The sequence below is a fragment of the Bactrocera latifrons genome, unplaced genomic scaffold, assembly GCF_001853355.1.
Source record: "Bactrocera latifrons isolate USDA-ARS-PBARC rearing strain unplaced genomic scaffold, ASM185335v1 scaffold_109, whole genome shotgun sequence".
Lineage (NCBI taxonomy): Eukaryota > Metazoa > Arthropoda > Insecta > Diptera > Tephritidae > Bactrocera > Bactrocera latifrons.
In genome coordinates, this window is record NW_017534508.1 from 240829 (window position 1) to 261466 (window position 20638).

Genomic DNA, 20638 nt, shown 5'->3' on the forward strand with positions numbered 1-20638 from the left:
CATTTAATATCTTTGACGGGTATTTCAGTTTATTCCAGCAAATTCGCGAATTTACACGTATTTTTCGAACGAAAGAATTCTAAATTTTCTAATTTTTAACAAAGCTGTGCAAAATGAAGATTTCAATGAAGTTTTCTATAAGCCTGCTGCTGTTGCTGTGTTGTAGCCTTTACCAGGCATACGCCAGCATCGGCGCCGAAGCGGCAGCTATCAACGCTATCGATGTGGATTGCATTTGTGGCCGCGACTATTCGCCAGTCTGCGCCTCCGATTCGTTAACCTACAGCAACCGTTGTTTGTATGAATGTGCACGCAAGAAATTGCAGGCCAAGGGACGCAGTTTGGAGCTGGTGCGTTCGGGTGCTTGCGCTGGCGAGTCATTGGGTAGAAAGCATGCGGCGGTTGCGGAGCCACTTGTGGCGGCCGTTGCTGAGGAGGATACAGACTTGGACTCATGCGTCTGCGATCGCAGCTTGAAGCCGGTTTGCGGCTCAGACAGTCGCACCTACAACAACGCATGTCTCTTCGAATGCAAGCGCTCAATACTGGCTCGATCGGGTAAAGTATTGTCCATCCTGCGCCAGGGAGCTTGCAATTGACTTGGATTTCATTGCTGCATGCGGAAAATATTAAAAAAAAAGTTTACTAAATAAAAATCTATAAAGAAAGCAGATTTTGATGTTGGAGTTTTTTGGGGATTTTTTCTTATAGCACATTTATCATAAAAACAATTAAGGAGGGAGGACATAGAGCGATGGTTAAACTTTTTGTTGAGCGAATAATAATATAGCCAGCAAGCTTATAAAAAAATATTTCATTGGTAAATACTAAAAACCTTCTAGTTTGATAATAATGAAAGTTTGAAGCTTTTGCTTAGGATTGGCTGACTTATTATATTAGTAAGACGACGTGGTCGGAAAATCAAATTTTCTAATATGATAAATCATTCTAATTTATTTTTGATATCGCCATGGTTTTTCCTTTGAGTAGTAAATTATTAAGTGCCTTATCAAAACAAAAAATAGTATTGGGAATAGAGAGCGGAGATCAGAAGAGCGCATTTTGCACAGAAATTACTCTCTCTTTGTGGATGTAGCATACTTATAGACTCATTTTCAGAATTATCTATATTATAAAAGGTAATTACTAAGTTTATTACTGGAGCTTGATTTTCTAAACTTTCTAACGAAAAAAATCAGTCATGAAAACGAATTTTACAGGCCTACGCATTGAATGGTGCATGATGGTGCTCTTCTGATATGTAAATAAATATTCGCCAAGCAACCATATATAGTATTATATTATCGGTCAATGATCGTTTTGTAATTAATTTTCTTGATAACCTGTGTAAGTTATTGCCTAACCCACTGGCCTGACTAATGCATGCGTACATTATGTGTGTATGATTTCTGAGGCAACTTTGTTATTATTGGCATTTTCATCAATTTATTTAGTTGGTATATCAAAGTTTTATCGCTGCGATGGCTGATATGTTCAATGATAGCACCTTTAATCGGAAACTGATAATTTTAGCTTAATATACACATATCCGCCCAACAATGGGTGATTTTCAGAAAAACACAGACCTTACTTTATCACATTTATTTTATTATTCACTTCAGCTTAGCATATACAATAAAGTTCACGTTATAAATGTCACTCCTCGCATGGTCCGGAACGCAGCAATTCCAGACTACGCCCTTTACGCTCCTCGTCCCGACGCTTGCAGTCGTACATGCAACGATTCGGATAGGTTACCAGATTAGCGGCGCAGACTGGCTTAAAGTTGCGTGGACATATGCAGACGGGTCCCTCCTCGTTATCAGCGTCGACTGCTGCAGCTTCGCTCAGTGCGGCAAATAGTACGATGCACAGCAGGAAGGACGCAATGTAGCACATAAATTTCATTGTTTTAATATTTTATTCGAATTATACGTAGTTAGTGGCTTGGTTAAAACTAGCGGTTACTTCCGTCGGTTACTACACGCAAGTGCTTTCGGCAGACAACTGAATTGCGTGGCTTATGTGGAAAAGAGTTTTATAGATAAAAGGTAAAACAGCTGTGCTGTGTGCTCTAATCAGTTGAATAAATAAGGTTTGGCGGTCGAGTGTTGGCCACCGAAACGATTTGGTGATTTGATATGTGGTTAACTTAGCTAAGCCGAAAGCCTGATCACTAGAAACCAATTGTAGTTATCGTAATTAGTTGATTTTGCGCTTGAATGTGATATTTACCGTGATACATACTCACCATTTATACAATACTATATACATATATGTATGTATGCACGTTTATAAAAATATATTGCTTTTCACCAACAAACTATTAAAAATTATAGTTAAAGTAGTTAGTTACAACTTGTGCAAATACAAAAGCAAATCAAATGTTTATATCTGAATTATATTAATAAACAACTGAACAAATTTATTATGTACCCTAAATACACGCGAAATTCAAGGCAATTTCCGGAAATTAGTCAATCTCCAAATTATCGGCGAGAAAAGTTATTTTTAACTATTTTATTGGTTAAGGAATAAATATGTTCACAGAAAAAATGTGGGGTTTTTAATTTTTTTTATAAATGTTTATTAAGTTTTATTTTTTTCAAATTGTTGTTTTTAATTTTTTTTCCTAATAAAAAAACGGGAAGAAACGTTAACTTCGGTTGCACCGAAGCTATAAGAGCATTTGCAGCTACATTGCTTATAGAGATATTAGTAATAGTAGCATAGTTAAGTCTGAAAACCTAGGTTTCAGCCACGTTGTTCAATAAACAATCTTCAGGTTGATTGAGGGCTACTTAAGGGGTTACATGGGTTTCCTCAGGTAAAACGCAGCCGTTTTCAGCAATTTTTCCCATACAAAAAATTAAGTATTTTATTAGAAGTTTTTATTCTTGCAAACATACACTATTAACAAAGAAATGTTAAAAGTTTTGAAATATATATATATATATATATATACATATATATATATGTATATAAAGTCGGCCATTGCGACGGTCACCCACCGGAAAAAAGTTGCGACCCGTCAAAAAAAGTTCCATTAAGAATTGTAACTCAAAGACCTGTGTAAAATTTCATGACGATCGGTTGAGTAGTTCTCGAGAAATCTTGGCAAACGACTTCAAAACCACAGTTTTGAGAAGAACGTGTTCTAACTAGCCTCGAGCGCACAAGTTCTTAAGTGTTGTAGATTTAAATAAGACAATAAAAAATTCGATTGCGTAAGCCCATTAAATCCTTAAATAAAAAAATGTATTTTATGAAATTCATGTACTTAGAATTTGACCGATCTGTTTGTATGGAAGCAAGGGCACTTTCTTTTGGAGGAAAGGACGTGTGTGAGTTTTCAAATCGATATCTCAAAAAATGGGAGAATAGCTCGGCTATACGCAGACGGTCGGAAGAACATGCAGACGGAGGGACATTCCATTCGAAAAATATCTTTAATTCAAAAATGTGGAAAAAGTTGCGTGGTTAGCGGCGACTAGCTCATCTAGGTTGCAACATAATATGTGTTGTAACATACGCGCCATTGGGGCACGGCAGGGCAGTGAATGTCACGGAACAAAATGCAGTACGGCTCACTGGCGCAGTTGGCTCCCTAGGAAGCATTCGTGTACGGAATTGAATGTAAATCATATTAAAAGATCGTCGATATGAGGATTCTTCCAACAAAATAATATCAAAATGCCCCACTGACGAACAAGTTTTATGATCTCTAAAAACCTTCAGCTTGAAAATCCTGGCGCAAAACGGACTCTAGCACCATAGACGCGTAGGCATAGTTGTTCCGCATAATCCTTCATATTTTTCCGCATACGCGATTTTATCGTTTTTTTGGGGCTCTTTATAAATCAACCCGCTCTAATGTCTACTACCACTAATGTATATGATCTCCGACGCTTCCTTCGGAGTGTTACAAACTTCGTGTCACACTTAATATTCCTTGGTCAAGGCATAATTAACTCCACCGTACTGTTCATTACATATATTTTAGCCTTTGAAATCAACAAATTTTTCATATTTTCAATAATAACATCGATTGCACAGCATAATAAACTCTTAAAAATGCTTATCGCTTTGAACTTGACTTGCTGACCCAGAATACTCCACGATTTCGTACAATAATATATAAAATATATCGAATTAGTATAATATGTACATATGTATTGGTGTAAACCTATAGTTGTTTGTAATCGGGGGTTTCCTGTAATTCTAACAACCAAATATGCAAAGGGAGGTTTATACATTTATTTATTTAAGTGATTTAAGGCAAATTAGAAATTATAATCCAAATATGATCAGCAAGGCCCCTGATGTGCCAGGCTCAAACTGCCGCCAGTCCTTTGTTGGCACTCCAAATTACAACCGTTGGCGTATGTATGTTTGTCGCTGCCGCATACAGGGAGATAGATATGAGGACAGATGCAGAGGGCTGCTCCATTCGACCCTGTGAAGCTGAGCGCCAGCGTCAACACGAGTAACGCGAACAAGTTGAAAAATTTCATTTTAATCTCTAAATTTTGATTCTTTGATTAGAAAATGTACAATTTAGTGGATAACCAGCTGTGCTTTGATTAAAATAATGAAAGGGTTTTAGTCCGGCGCTGGTATTTGTAGACAGATGCTGCGTATTTGAAGAAGCAATTGGATGATCTGAAGCTCAACTTAAGTATACAAATAAAGCGTGATTATTTGCATGAGTTCGTGTATGACTTGCGAATTTCGAAGAAAAAATAGCAAGTTAATAAGAAACAATTAATAATAAGCGCTTAAAAGTACAGTCGACGCTCACAAATTAGAACCTTCAGTAATTAGAATTTTTCAGAATCAACTTAAAAATAAAGTGGTTCTAAAATGAAGGCTTTGGCTGTGACTATGTTTGAAATTCCCTTATGCATTTACTAACTTTTATTTTTGTTTAGAAAATAATTTAGGCGAATTAGAAACTCCCCGCTGCATATAATTATTTTTAGAGTTGAAGGTAACTTTTTATTTATTATCGTAGTAATTGTTGGCATTCAGTTCTTGCATTTGCATTAGAATGCGGGTGCGTCGTAATCAATTAATTATGCGCTGTTAGTCGTTAAAACGTCATTATAGCCTGAAAATAGTTTCGAAATTTTTGTATTGTATCAAGCAAAGAATATAGTTTTCACATCACTGACTGGTGTCTTATGTATTGGGCACAGTTAGTGTTTTATTAATAACTACAACATCATTACATATCCTTATTTATAATTCAAAGCCGCGTTCAAAAGAAAGTGTGCAGATTTTAGCACGGTCCGTCATGCGTTTTTCTCAATCCTCTGCTAGATCTCTGACTGCACTTTAAGTCACAGTCGTTGCTATAGGTTCGGCCATTGCTGCCGCAGACAGGCGCGTAGTTGTAAGGACACGCACAAGCCTGTGCGTTCGTTGTTGTGAAGCACATCGTCAACGCGAGGCAGAGCACCACCAAAATGTTTAATAACTGCATCGCGATCGCAAAACTCCAAAACTTTCGGCTACTTGTTTTAGTTCCTAAAATGACACGATTCGTTGTATGTTACAACAGCTTAGCGCTTTCCTTCGACTGTGAAAACATTTTTGTTTAGTGTGTGCCATTTATACAGTTTGCCAGTTGAGACGAACAAATTGATGATCTATTGGCAATGAACGAAAGCTCAAATGCAACTTTCAGCATTCTTATTGCAATTGCATGTTGGAATGGAGTACGAGGGCGGTTGCGTAGGTTTCGCTTGCCAGCAAGAAAAATATTTTGAAGAAATTAAATTATTGTATTCTTACGTAGTCCGTACTTATATCTGTTAGTGACTAAAAGTTTTGAAATGTGTTTTTGTGGTAGAAATTTGTTAACTCCTCAAAATTAACTAGGGTATTATCACATTCATACTTCATTATCACATTTTTCAAAACTTCATACATTGAATACCATATCGTCACTTATCATGCGTATCATCAAAAAATTCAAAATTGAGTTCTTCACTGCATACGATTCACTTTTCATTCTCATTCCTCAATTTAAAACGATATTTAACCGTTCTTAACCAAAACTGAAATTTTATTTCAATACGAGTGGTTACTATTGCATCGTTTTTTCTTCACCTGGCAACTTAATAAAAGTGATGTTATGTTATTTTGCATTTGAGGTGACGATATATCTATAAGAAATATTGCAGAAGTTTATTAAACTCATAACTTTATTTTTTGGAATAGTTCATGAAAGCTGACCATAATAAATTATTTCGGTTAAGTACTTATAAGACTGCCTTTGTAGAAAAACTAGTTGTTGCTAAGGTTTCTAGGAGTCTATTTACATGACACCTAAGGGACTGTGTACATGTGATTGTAATTTTAATTGAAAAGAGATACGTTGCTCTGCGATAATATTTCTATATTTCTTAATCTGGAAATAAAGGGTGTCCCCAAACTAACGCTAGATTGGCATAAAATAAAAAACATGGTTTTTATTCTCTCGTTTGTAATTTTTTTTATTGAATCATAAAGTATATAGGATAAGGTTATTTATGGAATAACACATCGGATAAATGGCTTTCCAAACACATACCCACTCGTTTTTCCAAATTTTCCAAATTTTCCATAGCTATTTGTCGGCGAGAAATTTATATTTTGCGTTAAAGGGTTACTTGGGTTTCCTTGGGAAAAAAACGCTCTTTTTCAATAATTTTTTTTACCATATAAAAACTGATTTATTAGATTTTTTAATTGTGCAAACATACACAAATAACTAAAAAATTCTGAAATTTTTGGAAAACTATTTTAAAATCGGCGATGCCGACGGCATTTCCGGTGACCGCTCCGAAAAACGATGCGCCCGCGTTCACAGGATCATATAAATGGGAAAATATACTTGTTTTCGCTAAAACGAAGGAAATTTCGCGACATTATCGTATCATATTTCGATCCATTAAGAATTGTATCTCCAAGACCTGTGCAAAATTTCAACATCGGTTGAGTAGTTCTCGAAAAATCTTGCCGATCGACTTCAAAAGCACAGTTTCGAGAAAACGCGTTTTAAGGCGACGCGCTTAGTTCAGCTAGCCTCGAGCGCACAGGTTCTCAAGGCTGTATTTCCGAAGCTTTTACTCGGATGAAAATCAAGAACAATATTACAGAGGTGTTGTAGAATTTAATAAGAGAAATAAAAAAATCGACTTTATCAAACCCATGTAACCAGTTAATTTTGGGACACCCTTTACTTGTGTTCCGTGTGAACCAGCCAAGTAATGAATTTACTATTGAGCTAAAATAGTTCTATGTATGTTCAAATGTGTATAAAGACCATAGAAGCTTATACATAGTTAAATTATATGTCACCTATTTTCTACAAAAATAAATTTTCGATATTCCGTTAGTCACTTGGCGATGTTTTACCACAATAAGCTGTTTATTCAAGTGCAATAGGTTTAGTAAGTAATTAAACGAACATTATTCTTATTAAACAACATATTCAAATTTACAAGTCACTCAGTTGCAATTCTAACTTGCATCTATAAAGATTAAAGTTTGAATAATACCAACAGCTTTATGCTGAAAGCTCATAACAACTGGTCTAAAGCTCAAAGTTTTCAACGAAAAGTTTCAGAAAGTAGTGGAGCTTTTTTTAGCAAGCACTCAGTTCTAATTAGAGCTAGTTCGCAGCAATTAGTAGGTAGAAGAGATAGTGAAGGTAGAGCAAAATAGTGCAAATAAATAAATTTTTTCTAAAAAGCTTGAACTCTCTGGCTCTTAAGCAGATGCTACTGAAATAATTACAAAGTTTAAGTAACAAATACATTGCAAGGTATATGCATCCAGCGCCCCACTGACTCTTTGCTGCATTAGTCACCTAAATGTTTATGTTTGCAATTGGCTTAAGCAAACTTTTTGAAAGTCAAATAAACTTCTGTGCTCCAGCGGCGCTATAGTGCCCCCTACACTTATTTGTTGGCAAGTTGGTGTGCTTTTATTATTTACACCTTGTGATGAATGACTTTTTCTCTTGAAAGTGTCAACACGAGGGGTACATAGTTGTAAACAAGAAACAACAACACTTATACGAAACTGCTACACAAACGCCACTTGACGCCACTTAGTTTAGTATCGACTATTTATGCGCCGTGGGGGCTCAAGAGTCTCTAATTAAGTATGCAAATTGTGGGAATTGACGATACGAAAAAAGAATAATGAGGAAGTGTAATTAAAACAGAAGCAACAATGAAAGCAACCTTTTGAATATTTATTCTTCAAATGTACTCAAATGTATAGAGTGGAGTTCTGAATGATTTGGAATGCCTGTGGAAAGTATTAGTGCTAGAATATTTTAGAAGTAATGCTAATAAGTATGTGTGATTTCACTTAGATAGACATTAATTCATGTATACTTTGCAGGAAGTTGAGCTTAAACTCAAAACAAACTGAATTGTTGAGTGAGAAAATAGTTTGCTATTAGATTTCATTTATTTTGCCACATTTAGAACTAAAATAGAACATAATTTATAGATATAAAATATAAAATAAACCATTATGTATAATTATGTAATAGGCATATAAATATATACAGGGTTTGTCCGGAAAGTAATAGGACTGAATCGATTTAAAAAGAATTCATTGAATCAATCGTTATAATTCTTTAAAAACTTCAAAAATATGCTTGTCTGCGTCGAAGGAGTCGGCGGAAGGCATTCTCCGTAATAGCCCTAAGAGTCGAGGTGCATGCTGCTTGGATCCGCTTTCATCGCCCTTTTTAGGCGGGAAACAAAAGAAAAAGTCCGTGTGGCCACATCTCGGCTGTAGGGCAGCTGCGGAAGAGTTGGAATGCCACTTTGGTTAGGTAGCTGTTCACAAGCAAGGCGGTGTGAGTTGAGGCGTTGTCGTGGTGCAACTTCAGTCGGCTGCGTAAGCTAGGAGCGCGCTTCACCGAATTCAGTCGGTGCGGAAGAAAATCAGTCCTATTACTTTCCGGACAAACCCTGTATGTGTGAACATATTGCGCAAACAGCAATGCGTAATTCCGTGCCTTTGTTGAGTTCATCTTTTTAATAAAGAAAGTATTGTGCGCTGATTAAGCAATTTAGTATCTAGAGTTCTTATCTAAGCTCTTACAGATATTTAGCGAGACTGTTTCTCTTACAAATCAGTTACTAGCTTAGCCCCCAGGTGACCACATTGAATAAATACACGCGTTACAATGAGATTTGCGGTCCATTTCACACTTTTGCTTCTCATTTTGGCTTTGGTGTCAAAATGTGCTGCCATAAATTGTCAGCCGTGCAAAATGCAGGAAGCAAGAAGGAAACACGCTGAGGATATGCTTCCCAATGAAGAACGCGTTGGAAGCAGCACCGAGTTGCCAATAATGCATATTTGATAAGAAATAAGAAACGCAAAGCAATGTCTGCAATGTGTTCAAGTAAAAAAATTGTGATAAAATTAAACCGAAAGAGAAGTATTTTCAGTAGTGAAAATATAGCAGAATAAAGTACACAAAAAAATAACTACGACTTTTATTTTGAGCATTCAAAGCAATGAGTTCACTTTCCAAATGGGTCGCTAAGTAAATAATTAAACTCATGCGAGCTTAATATAAAACTTAAACAGACACTTAGAAGTGCTATAATTAAAACGCCACACACATCCACTATTTACATATGTACATACATAGTGCCCGGTCGCCGTATTTGTAATTAATACACTTATCATGCGCATATAAACAAACAGCTGCGCGCTTACGTGAAACGTCCAAAGAAAACAAAAAACATTTGACTTTAGTGGAGAGCGCTTCATTTACTCATCGCGGTGGTTTCCTCGCCGCCTCATTTGCTATCAATCGCTTTTAGTTGGACTGCTTGACGGCGCTACACTTCAGTTTCGTTTTAAAGCGCAAGCTGATCGTTTGCTTTTAGTTTGCGAGTGAGTGGGTGAAAAGTAAAAGTTTTAATTGGAGTACACGACAGTAAATAATACACATACAGAAGTCACGATGAAGTCCTTTTCGCTGTTCGCCGTGCTGTTGCTGGTCCTGGCTGCATTCGCCACGCTGACACAGGCCTCGTTCTGTCCTTGCGATCTCACGCAGAAAGGACAAATATGCGGCTCCAACGGCATTACCTACAAAAATCGTTGCGAATTCGAGTGCACGCAAAAAGACTACAAAAAGCTGGGCCGCACTTTGAACATTGCCAAGACGGGTCCCTGCTAGGCGCCACTTCATTCGGGGTTGGGCGAGAGGTGTGGCACATTGAAAGGCAGTTGGTTACAGGTGGAATTTGGAATTGGCAGCTGACAGCAGTGTTGGGTGAGAGTGCGGTGTACGGTGGCAGGAAGTTTACAGGAAGCATTGGTGTTTTTACGGGAAATTAAGTGAAAGAAAGGAACATACATACATATATTATGCTGTTCTCCATAGTGGTGCAGACACATAGTATGCACATGTGGTTTTAGATATCTTGAGATTTCGTGCACTTTTCGTGTTTACATTATTAATTATAAATGAGCTAATAAATAATTACTAAATGAACTGAATGTGCTTTACTTCAATGTAATAAGTCTTGGCTCTTATTAAATATTAATAATTTTAAGCATAATTGATAAAAAGCTGCGTTAAAATGCGTTGAATGCGAAAGTCTTGCTTCCTGTCTATCCCCGTGCGGTTTTGATATTAACAATGTCCTGCAGATTTTAAGTGAATAAAGGTCGATTCACACAGAACTTTTGACACTCAGACATTTATTTTGACAGCAAAGCTCGATGTATGCTTTTGTATGACTTTCTTACGTTTTGTCAAGCAACAGTCGCCATTTCTATTATGATTATGTTATAAACAGTGAAAGCAAAGCGTTCATTCTGACATTCTGTTGCTTTCTTCGCTTCGCTGTCAAAATATGAATTACCAAGCAAAGCACGGAAAATTGTATGTGAATACAATAAGCCTTAAAAATGAGCGTGAAATGATTTTTTGTGCATATAAAACCAAGATTTATGTCAGAAAATAGTTTTAATTTTGGTTTCCAAGCTGTGCCACTCAATTTATACATACATATGTATAGAAGTTTCTACACTACAGTCTCTCATATGAGCTTAGAACTCGCAGCAACTCGCTTTGTTGCTTTTCACCCTCTAATTGAATTGTTGCTGAGTGATTTTTGTTTGACTTTTTAGCTGAGTGAGTCTCGCTTGTCAATTGCTGGCTTTTAAGGTGCGTCTTTTTAACTTGTGAATATGTACATAGATACACATAAATATATATATACTTACTGTGTGCTCTAATTGCATTAATTTATTGTGTTACGCTTTGATTTTGTTGCATTTGTTTTTGCTAAGTGACGGAGGTCAATCAAAGCTTGAAATAAGTAAACAAACTAACCGTTAATTGAGCTTCGCTTCGCTTTCGGACGTGCGCTTGGCGGCGTATTCAGCACAATTTCTGGGAGTGTACACTTTTGTTGTTGTGTTCTTTGTTTGCCTCGTGCATATTTTAATTTTGAGTATAAGTAAATGTTATTATAGTTAATGAATCTGTTTTTTTTGTGCTGTGTTTACGCTTTAATGTCATTTCTTGTTATCAGTCTGTCGCCTTATCTTTAACTGTAAACATAAGTTCAAATTTTTGTTCAGAGCTGTGACGCATCGAGGAGAGCAAGCAATCACAGCAATTTAATTAAATCGGAGAACATTGAAAAATTATTAAAAATTAAGTTTTGTCTTTATTATGTTGCCAGATAACCAATTTATGAACCGAGTTGTTTGGAAATATTCTTATATTGGGTAGTCGTAAAAGTCTTTTCGCATTTATAATCAAAATTCAATATCTTTCATAATTTTATTCAACAATCTTTCAGAACTTTAAATGAGACTGGTGTTTCTTAACAATTTATCACTCCTTTTGTCCTTTGATAATGCAATTCGATCTCAATTACTAGGCTTAATTTAATAATAAACTAATTTCATAGCTTACCAAAATACATTTCACTGCAGATTTCTCAAAATTATCTGCGAAGCATTTTCCGTGGGCTTTTAGCGTTACGAGGACAATTCGATATTGTTTATTTATGCATTCAATGGCTCACAAGCCACAAACCGCAAATTGGAAAGCCGTCCATAAGAAGTCAAGGCATCAAGCTATCAAGCCGAAGCAACAACCACACTCTACTTCATTCAATAAATAACCTTTTCTCCATAGAAGCAAGGATCTACGAAACTTTACGAAGGCAATCTGCAGTATATTTATACTTTCATTCGAATTTCAATTACTGTGATTTATAATTGAGTAATTCATATTTCTTCATCAAGTCAGAGACACAAACAATACGCACAGACGACAGTGAGCCTGTGGCAACAAGATTCAATGAAGCTTTCGCTTGGAAAATTCAAATGAAAATGCCTTCTACACCTTGAGACGACAAGTACGCACACATTTATATTTACGAGAATATACAACCAGACAGCGTCGACCGACTGTGATTTTGTTGTTGCATGTGTTTTTGTTGTACATCAAAAAACAGGTGAGTAAAATGGTTGAAATTTACATTTTACCGGCGCGCAACTTATTTAAATGTAGGCTGGTGCGTGTGCCGTGTTCGTCGAAAAGGTATAAATCGTCAAAATCACATCAAATACGCCAAATTAATATCCTTATCCTTACACAATTCAAATGGGATTTTTAATGTCTAAGCTTTATTGCATTTCGAACCTCATGAAAGTAGTGCAAACGGCTTGCGTGTGGGCTTAAACGCCTTATTATGTGCTATCATTCCAAACATGTCTTTGGTATTTCTAAGGTAGACACAATTAAATTGTTAGCACTCGAAAGTATATGATTTCGACTTGTTCAATTCCTTATATGTATATTCGTTTTAAGCAAATGTTTCAACGCTTTGTTTTTGGTTGGTCGTGTTGATAATGCATGTAATGTGGAAATAACTCAAGGCGAGTGAAAATAATAAAAGCGAATGAAAAGAGAAAACTTACGAAAAATCGAAATATATTCACATAAAAAGCACGTTCATGGATGCGAATGCGTGCTGCAAGTACTAGTTTGTCGTATTATGACCCTGTAGGAAATATTTGAACTAAGTGCAGATTTTTTTAAACAAAATCGGATATACTTTGGGACAAAAAGTGCCCGAAAATCATAATTTAAATTCCTTGGGTAAACTATATATGGAAAAAATGTATCTTGTAAAGCTAGTAAGTCTGTCCTTAAATAATATGCCAAATATGAGCGCGATCTGTCAACCAGTTTGTTTACAGCAGCTGCTTGAGTCGGTACACCTCAGTAGTGCATTGCGATTTTTAGAATGGATAAAAATATCGGTCAAAGAATCACCAATTATTAGAATGGAGGGGAAAACACGAGCCGAAATCGAAAAAATCAAAGTGATTTGGTGCATCATAAATTTGTTCCAAAGGGACAGACGGTCAATAAGGAGTTCTATTCGGCCGCATTGAAGCGTTTGTGTGAAACATCCGTCAAAAACGGCCGTAATTGTGGAAGAACAATTTATGCATTTTACAAAATGATAATAGACCAATGAATCGAGCCACGATTGTCACCGAATTTAAAGCCAAAAAGGCAATGAATATCATCGATCAACCACCGTATTCGTCAGATTTGGTTCCGTGTGAAATTTTCTTGTTCCCCAAACTGAAATTCTCGCTCCGTGGAACCCGTTTTCAGTCGATCGGGGAGACAAAACAAAATTCGCTGAAGGGGCTGAAGACGATCACAAAAACTGGTTATAAAAAGTGTTTCGAAAACTGGAAAAATCGTTGACATAAGTGTATTACATCTGATGGGGATTACTTTTAAGGCGACGCAACAGGTGTTCAAAAAACTGCCCTAAACTGTTGATAAAGAGATATGGCGACATTTTCGCACAGTGCTTACGCTCTACTCTAGACCACGCATACATTCTTGCATATAACTTACTTAATCTACGTACATTTGTATGTCATAGCATATAAAATTTATCTGTAAAAACATTGGCATTCATACATACATACATATACATATGTACATATTTGCAGCACATATGAAACTTCCCCTTCTTGTGCGCTTATCTTTAAGAGAAAATATCACAATCTTAAACGAAATGCTTCTACCAGTAAACGAAATAAAATTGCGCGTCACAAGAAGATTGTATCAAAACTTAAACACACGAACATGTATCGTCTGAAATGTGTTGTCGAAGGATAAATTTGGTGTCTTTATTTGTTGCAAAAGGTCCAAAACATGTGCTGCTTGCGATAAGCGCAATATTTGCGAAATACGCGCTCAGACAGTGTAAGTGCTGGATAAGTGCATCTACGTCGGTGTAGTTTGCTTTTTTATTTTGCATTTGTAGAATGTGATTTTCCTACAAAGAAGACTTCGAGAATTTCAATGTGTGGTGTGCAATAAATTTGGCTTATTTCGTGAACAGGGTGTTTCACGGGAAACTTTTGCCTTTGCAACTTTCTGGAGAACATTTTTTGTAAGTTGAATGTTGATTAGTTCTTCTTTCTGAATGAAAAGTATAGAAAAATATCTTTTGAAATATATATCTATGTATGTATGTATGAAATGTGTAAAATAGTATCCAAACGTCCATCTGCAGCGCAGAGGTAAACACCATCCTCTCCAAAGAAGTACTTACCAACACTATAACCAATGGAAATTACTTGGTCTAAGGCCTGTAGCTCGCCTTAACGGCAGTCAAGCTGCACATAATTACTTTCATGATTGCTGCTTTATCATCATCAGTCATCATTATCATTTTTATGGTTACTACAAGCTCATTAAAAACCCCCTTCAATGTTGTCACCTTGTGCGTTCGCTGAAGCATTCGCCGAACGCATAATAGAGTCGCTGATATGCCAGTTATGGGGTCGCACCTAAACATACAGCCGCACATCTACTCCAGTCAACATTAGCAGATTGCTAAAGTCACTAACTTAACGGTGTTTGGTGTTGGCGAAGAGCACAGGGAAAGCAGCATCTTCAAGTGCGTCAACTACATCCTCCTTTCTTCACGCCTGCCACTGCAGTTAATGTACTCACTTTCGCTGCCGTTGGCAATTCTCACATTAACCTCGTTTTTAAAGGTTCGATGACATCGCCACCACCACTTCAATATTCTAAGCTATCCAGCCTACTTGAAATGCAACCACCTAATTTGGGGTATGACGCAGCTTCTGCCGCCGCTTTCTTGCTCACACTCACTTTTTGTTCTTAAGGCAGCAAGCAAGAAGGAGAGCCCATTTTTATCCTTTTCCGCAGCTCACGTCCTGCGCTGCTCCACTAATTTGCGAATGCGTTGGAAATCTTGGATTGGTGTGCATTGGTGGATGTGGCGGTGCAGTTGAAGTGAAAAACTGAAAGAGTTGCTTAACGTTGAAGGCGCAATTTTATTACAAAATTATGAGCTGTGAGAAAATTTTCATTATAATTACACAAAGCACACTTGCTGGCCTATAAGCCGCTTCATTTTCTCAGCAGTAAATATGTAGACGTGTGCGTGTGTGCTTTGTTTATATCTGCCAGGGTGTTCATGTGTAAAGCCCCTTAGAAACTATAAGAAAATTCAGGATTTGAGTGCGATGAACATACTTGGCATAACTTTGTTGTAGCTGTTGGCCTTCTTGCAACAAATGTGGCAAAAATATCGACGGGTGTAGCAGTTTGTGGTGCATAATGCGTTGTCAGGAAGTATGCAGAATTTTAAGAAAATAACAACTGGTTAGCGCAGACAAACAGTCGATTTTAGTGGCATAAAAAATGCGAAAAGACTTTTTTGACTACCCAATATTATATTTTCATTCAATAATGTTAAAGATCGCAAAGGTTAGAGGCTGTAGAACTTATACTTAAAAGTAATAAAGAGAAATAGCTTTTAGAAGCAAAAAATGATTTTTCTTCCCTTTCAATTAATAATTTCGATCATATCATATTTGATAGCAAAAAACAAAGTTTTACATGAATAATTGGACAACTATTCGTCATTGGCAGAAATATACGAACCAATTGTTTAACTGTAAAAGTCAATGCAATAATTCAAAATACATAACGAAAGCAATAACTACACAAAGCACAGCAACAGCACTGTCTCAACTGAGCATACTCGCAGAGCAAATATTATCGTATAAATGAGAGCAGCCGGCATTGAGAGCCGCGCAAAAAATCCCCATATTATTTTAGCAACAACAAAGAAAGCACGGCTGAATTTATTAAATACAGCGGCATAGCGCTGAATCGACAGTTTTGTTGCTGCCATCGGCGGAGAGAGTCCCCTGGGTGAATGCGGTGCCGCTGAACACGATCAACGGTAATTTTTTCTGTAAGTATTTGGATGCAGTTATGCAGTTATAGTGGGGCGAAGATGCATTTGGGCATCAGCTGAATAGCAGCAGCATCGTCTCTGCAGCCGGCACTATTAAAGGTGTGAACTGAGCTGATTGCCTAACTGTCTGTAGATGGCATTGGCCTAGAGTGCTGTGTTTAGAGATAGGGATCGATGTTGCGTTTTGCACATTGCTAAAGTAATTTGTACCTTCGAGCGCAAAGGCACACAAAAAACTCAACCGAAAATAATTCTTAATACAAGAACAAACTAAAAGCCGTGATAAAATTTTCTGTACTTTGCTACGAAATCGAATTTAAGTGTATTTGTGTTCGTCACAATGTTTTCTAATTGTTTGGGGCTTAAGGCCCTACTGCTGTTTTTCACTTTTTGCTTGTTTTTGCAACGTGCGCAAATGTCGGCAGATGCAGCAATAACGGCGACTCCCATGCCCAACACCGAAAGTGCCAATGAGCAATTGAAAGAGCCCACGCAAGCAAACGAAATGAAGATGACGGCGACTGCAAAGGAGACCAGCACGGAAACGTCGGAGATATTGAATGATGACTCTATGCCAACGGAGACCAAAACCAAAACCGGTACGGCGACTACAGCGAGCGACAGAACAGCGACCGACAGAACAGCTAGCGATGAGAAAGACTGGTGGAAGCACATGATACTCTATCAAATCTATCCGCGGTCGTTTATGGACAGCAATGGCGATGGTGTGGGAGATTTGCAAGGTGAGTGAAATTGAAGATTAATTCAAATGGTGCAAACAGCTATTTAATTCTTTCCTTGCAGGTATTATGATGAAACTGCCTTATCTCGCCGAGACTGGTATTCAGGCCGTTTGGCTGAGTCCCATTTTCAAGTCGCCCATGGTTGATTTCGGTTATGACATATCTGATTTCAAAGACATCCACTCGGAATACGGTACAATGAAAGACATGGAAATGCTGATAACGGAATCGAAACGCTTAGGTAACGGTTACATGCGGTACCGTTAATGGCAGAACAGTTCTAAATATTTATTTGACACATGCTTTCAGGCATTAAAATTATTATGGATTTTGTGCCAAATCACACTTCAAATCAAAGTATTTGGTTTGAGAAGTCAATCAACAAGGAAGACGGATTTGAAGACTTCTACATTTGGGCTGATGCTAAAGTGGATAACAAAGGCAACAAAATGCCACCAAATAATTGGGTGAGTGGGCAGACTCACCATTCAGCCTTAGCGGATTGATTAATGATAAAAATTTTATTCCTTTTTTACAGCAATCTGTGTTTTATGGTTCTGCATGGACATTCAATGAGAAGCGCAACCAATACTATCTGCACCAATTTACGCCAGCTCAACCGGATCTGAATTTCCGCAATCCCAAGGTGGTCGAGGCCATGGACGAAGTCTTACGTTTCTGGTTGGATAAAGGTATTAACGGTTTCCGAGTCGATGCTGTCAATCATCTCTTCGAAGACGTAAAGCTACGTGATGAGCCACTCTCCGGCAAAACCGACGATATGAATTCCTATGAATATACCAAGCACATCTACACTAAAGATATGGTGCGTAAAACTTAACTTGGTGCAAATTTTAAGTTTTCATGCAACTTAATACCTTTACTTACAGCCGGAAGTACTGGATATGTTGCAGCATTGGCGTAAACTAATGGACGATTACACCGCCAAAAACGGTGGTCCCGCACGCATACTCATGACCGAGGCATACGCCGATCTGAAAACACTCATGGACTACTATGAAACGAAAGACGGCAAACGTGGTGCACATTTCCCATTCAACTTCAATTTCATTACCGATTTGGATGAGCATTCCGATGCGCGCGACTATGTGTTCAATATTCAGAAGTGGCTGACATATATGCCACGCGAACACACAGCCAACTGGGTCATGGGCAATCACGATAATATGCGCATGGCCACCCGTTTCGGTCCGAAGCGCGTCGATGCGATGCATATGCTGATGATGACACTGCCTGGTGTAGCGGTCACTTACAATGTAAGCGCGGGCGTGTAGTGTTTGGCTAGCACATTTAAAATAATTTGGTTGCTTCTTGTTTCTTTAGGGCGAGGAAATTGGTATGCAGGATTATCGTGATATCAGCTGGGAGGACACTGTGGATCCACCTGCGCGCAATGTTGGGCGTGAAAAGTACAAAGAAGTGTCTCGTGACCCGGAACGTACACCCTATCAATGGAATACGCAAAAGAATGCCGGTAGAAATAAAAGCGGAGTGAACATATTAAACGGCTGTTACAAATACATTTTTTTCTTGCCACCAGGTTTCTCTACTGCCGAAAAGACATGGCTACCCGTTCACCCTAACTACAAAAATCTAAATCTCAAACAACAGAAGTCTGAGAAGAGCCACTACTCGGTATATAAATCTTTAGTTGAACTACGTAAGATGCCGGCACTTTGCAAAGGACGCTTCCACGCAGAGGTGCTGAATCGCGATGTCTTCGCTTTCGAAAGGTAATTACATACAAATTTTGAAAATTTCCGACCTTTGAGTGCTTAATTACAAATTAACTGTATTAATAAACCAAATATGCATCTTTGCAGGGAACTCAATGATGATAACTCCATCATAACTGTCATCAATATTGGCCCACGTGCTCGCGCGGTCAATTTGACCGAAGTCTTCGATCTCAAATTCCAACAGAAGCTTACCGTGATGGTTGCTGGCTCCAAGTCTACACATGAAACTGGGTGAGTTGCGACATTTCTAAGATTTGCTTTCGCTTTTACTAACCAAACCCAACCTCCTTTGTGCAATTGCAGCAAAGCGCTCGCCGCCGAAGCTGTGCCCTTGGCGCCCTATGAGGGCCTCGTTTGCATGCTAGAGTGAGCAAAACAGCTGATTGATCCTTTCTTAATGTTTTTCTGTTTTACTCGAAATATTATATTTGCCATAGTAAGTTTGTTTATGTATGGGTTTTTATTAATTTAACAAGCTTTATGTCGCATTTTGCGAATAAAAGAACCTCGCTAAACTAAAAAAGTGCGTTTTAATTGTCTAACATTATGTTTGCTGGTAATTACAGAGCAATTAGAAAACTTATCAAATTTGCCAAATTGCTTGCGATCTCGTATTTTAATACTCTTGCACCTGTCGCGCGAGCAGCGCGTCGAAATGCGTCTTGCGGCAAGCAAATCATAAAATATTTAAGTGTCTTAATGTGTCTGCTTTTAGTTGAATGCTTTTAGAAGCTGCGAAATTGCACATTTTCGTAGTTGGCAACGCCTACAGCGCCAATGCTTAAACTAAATTAATTTTTGCGAGTAAAAAGAAACGCAAATTGGCGATGAGGGGGTACGACTTTTCTGTTTGCTATCTGGTTCTGATGACGTAACACATACATGCAGTGGGGCCGTTCCGAATGGCTTGGCAATCAACCAACTGCTGCAGTCATTACAAATGACCGAATGTGTCAAAAATTCATGCTCGTAAAGAAATGTGCACCGAATGCCACAACAACAACGTGAGGCGCGGCAGTACGCTTTGCCTGGGTCTCCATAGTGTCTGCGGAGATGATTTGCAAATTGCTTTTATTTCAGCTGACTGGATTTCAGATTTCTTTGCGCTGAAAAGTGACACTCTAATTGATTGCTGCGCTAGAGTCAGTGCAGCTCCTGCTCCTGCTGCACCGTGACCGCGCTTCAATTCGATGTTGGGTTAAGAACTTGTTTCATCATAGATTAGTTACTTCAACTTCATTGGCGCATTGACGTCTTCAGTTAGTGTATTTGGCTTTTACTTTGGCAATAATTGCCTTTTGATAAGTGACATCAATCAGGCAGTGTTAGTCTATCATCATATGCTTTGTTGCACTATTAGAAGGGATTTTATTGAAGGGATAATTATTGTCACTTTTGAGGCCCCGCTATGCAACCTCAGCAAGGGGAAACGCAGAACAGAAGGGATTTGTAAAATGGTAAAGACTTCAAGCAGGTCTCTGCTATATACTTTTTTATTTGGTCATTCAAACATTATGTATACATTTGGTTTTAAAAATATATCATTATTTGTTTTCTAAACTGCAAGAAGCGGAAAAAAACCATTATACTTAATTTTGATCTTGTGTTACTTTTTGTTACGCTACTGAATAACTCATGATTTTTATTAACAATCGCTGAAATCAGTTATTGCTTATATATTTATTTATAACTCTAATGTTCATGAATCCATCAAATATTTTTGAGTATAAAAACAGTGCCATTAATAAAAGATATAAAATAAAAGTAAAAAAATATATATTCACTCTGAAAAATTACACTGCAATTA

At 37.6% G+C, this 20638-nt stretch overlaps 5 protein-coding genes across 7 annotated transcripts in view; 3 read left to right on the forward strand and 2 right to left on the reverse strand.

Annotated features, from left to right (window-relative positions):
• Nucleotides 1–20638, reverse strand: part of LOC108971534 (calcium/calmodulin-dependent 3',5'-cyclic nucleotide phosphodiesterase 1C) — a 74381-nt gene that overhangs the window by 37282 nt on the left and 16461 nt on the right. The gene's annotated exons all lie outside the window — the stretch shown is intronic.
• LOC108971560 (serine protease inhibitor dipetalogastin-like) lies at nucleotides 18–673 on the forward strand. Its single transcript, XM_018937724.1, has one exon. It carries the CDS (start codon nucleotides 114–116, stop codon nucleotides 597–599), a length of 486 nt encoding a protein of 161 aa, XP_018793269.1. The 5' UTR covers nucleotides 18–113; the 3' UTR covers nucleotides 600–673.
• LOC108971570 lies at nucleotides 1588–2099 on the reverse strand. The gene has a single exon (XM_018937734.1). It carries the CDS (start codon nucleotides 1906–1908, stop codon nucleotides 1657–1659), a length of 252 nt encoding a protein of 83 aa, XP_018793279.1. The 5' UTR covers nucleotides 1909–2099; the 3' UTR covers nucleotides 1588–1656.
• Nucleotides 9841–10528, forward strand: LOC108971579 (agrin-like). Its single transcript, XM_018937748.1, has one exon. It carries the CDS (start codon nucleotides 9992–9994, stop codon nucleotides 10208–10210), a length of 219 nt encoding a protein of 72 aa, XP_018793293.1. The 5' UTR covers nucleotides 9841–9991; the 3' UTR covers nucleotides 10211–10528.
• Nucleotides 16438–20638, forward strand: part of LOC108971549 (maltase 2-like) — a 53130-nt gene continuing 48929 nt past the window's right edge. Inside the window, exons 1-9 of one of the 2 annotated variants that reach the window (XM_018937686.1) lie at nucleotides 16440–17071; nucleotides 17133–17312; nucleotides 17381–17538; nucleotides 17610–17897; nucleotides 17962–18348; nucleotides 18416–18566; nucleotides 18633–18825; nucleotides 18916–19062; nucleotides 19135–19354. In XM_018937686.1, the coding sequence (XP_018793231.1) occupies nucleotides 16669–17071; nucleotides 17133–17312; nucleotides 17381–17538; nucleotides 17610–17897; nucleotides 17962–18348; nucleotides 18416–18566; nucleotides 18633–18825; nucleotides 18916–19062; nucleotides 19135–19201 (1974 nt within the window). In that variant the 5' untranslated portion in view covers nucleotides 16440–16668 and the 3' untranslated portion in view covers nucleotides 19202–19354. Of the gene's footprint in view, nucleotides 17072–17132; nucleotides 17313–17380; nucleotides 17539–17609; nucleotides 17898–17961; nucleotides 18349–18415; nucleotides 18601–18632; nucleotides 18826–18915; nucleotides 19063–19134; nucleotides 19355–20638 lie in introns of those variants that run through there. The other variant, XM_018937697.1, reaches the window with a different exon arrangement.

Excerpts from the sequence above, each read along its gene's own strand:
- LOC108971570 (XM_018937734.1), bottom strand. The coding sequence starts at position 1,908 with ATGAAATTTATGTGCTACATTGCGTCCTTCCTGCTGTGCATCGTACTA.
- LOC108971560 (XM_018937724.1), top strand. The coding sequence starts at position 114 with ATGAAGATTTCAATGAAGTTTTCTATAAGCCTGCTGCTGTTGCTGTGT.
- LOC108971579 (XM_018937748.1), top strand. The coding sequence starts at position 9,992 with ATGAAGTCCTTTTCGCTGTTCGCCGTGCTGTTGCTGGTCCTGGCTGCA.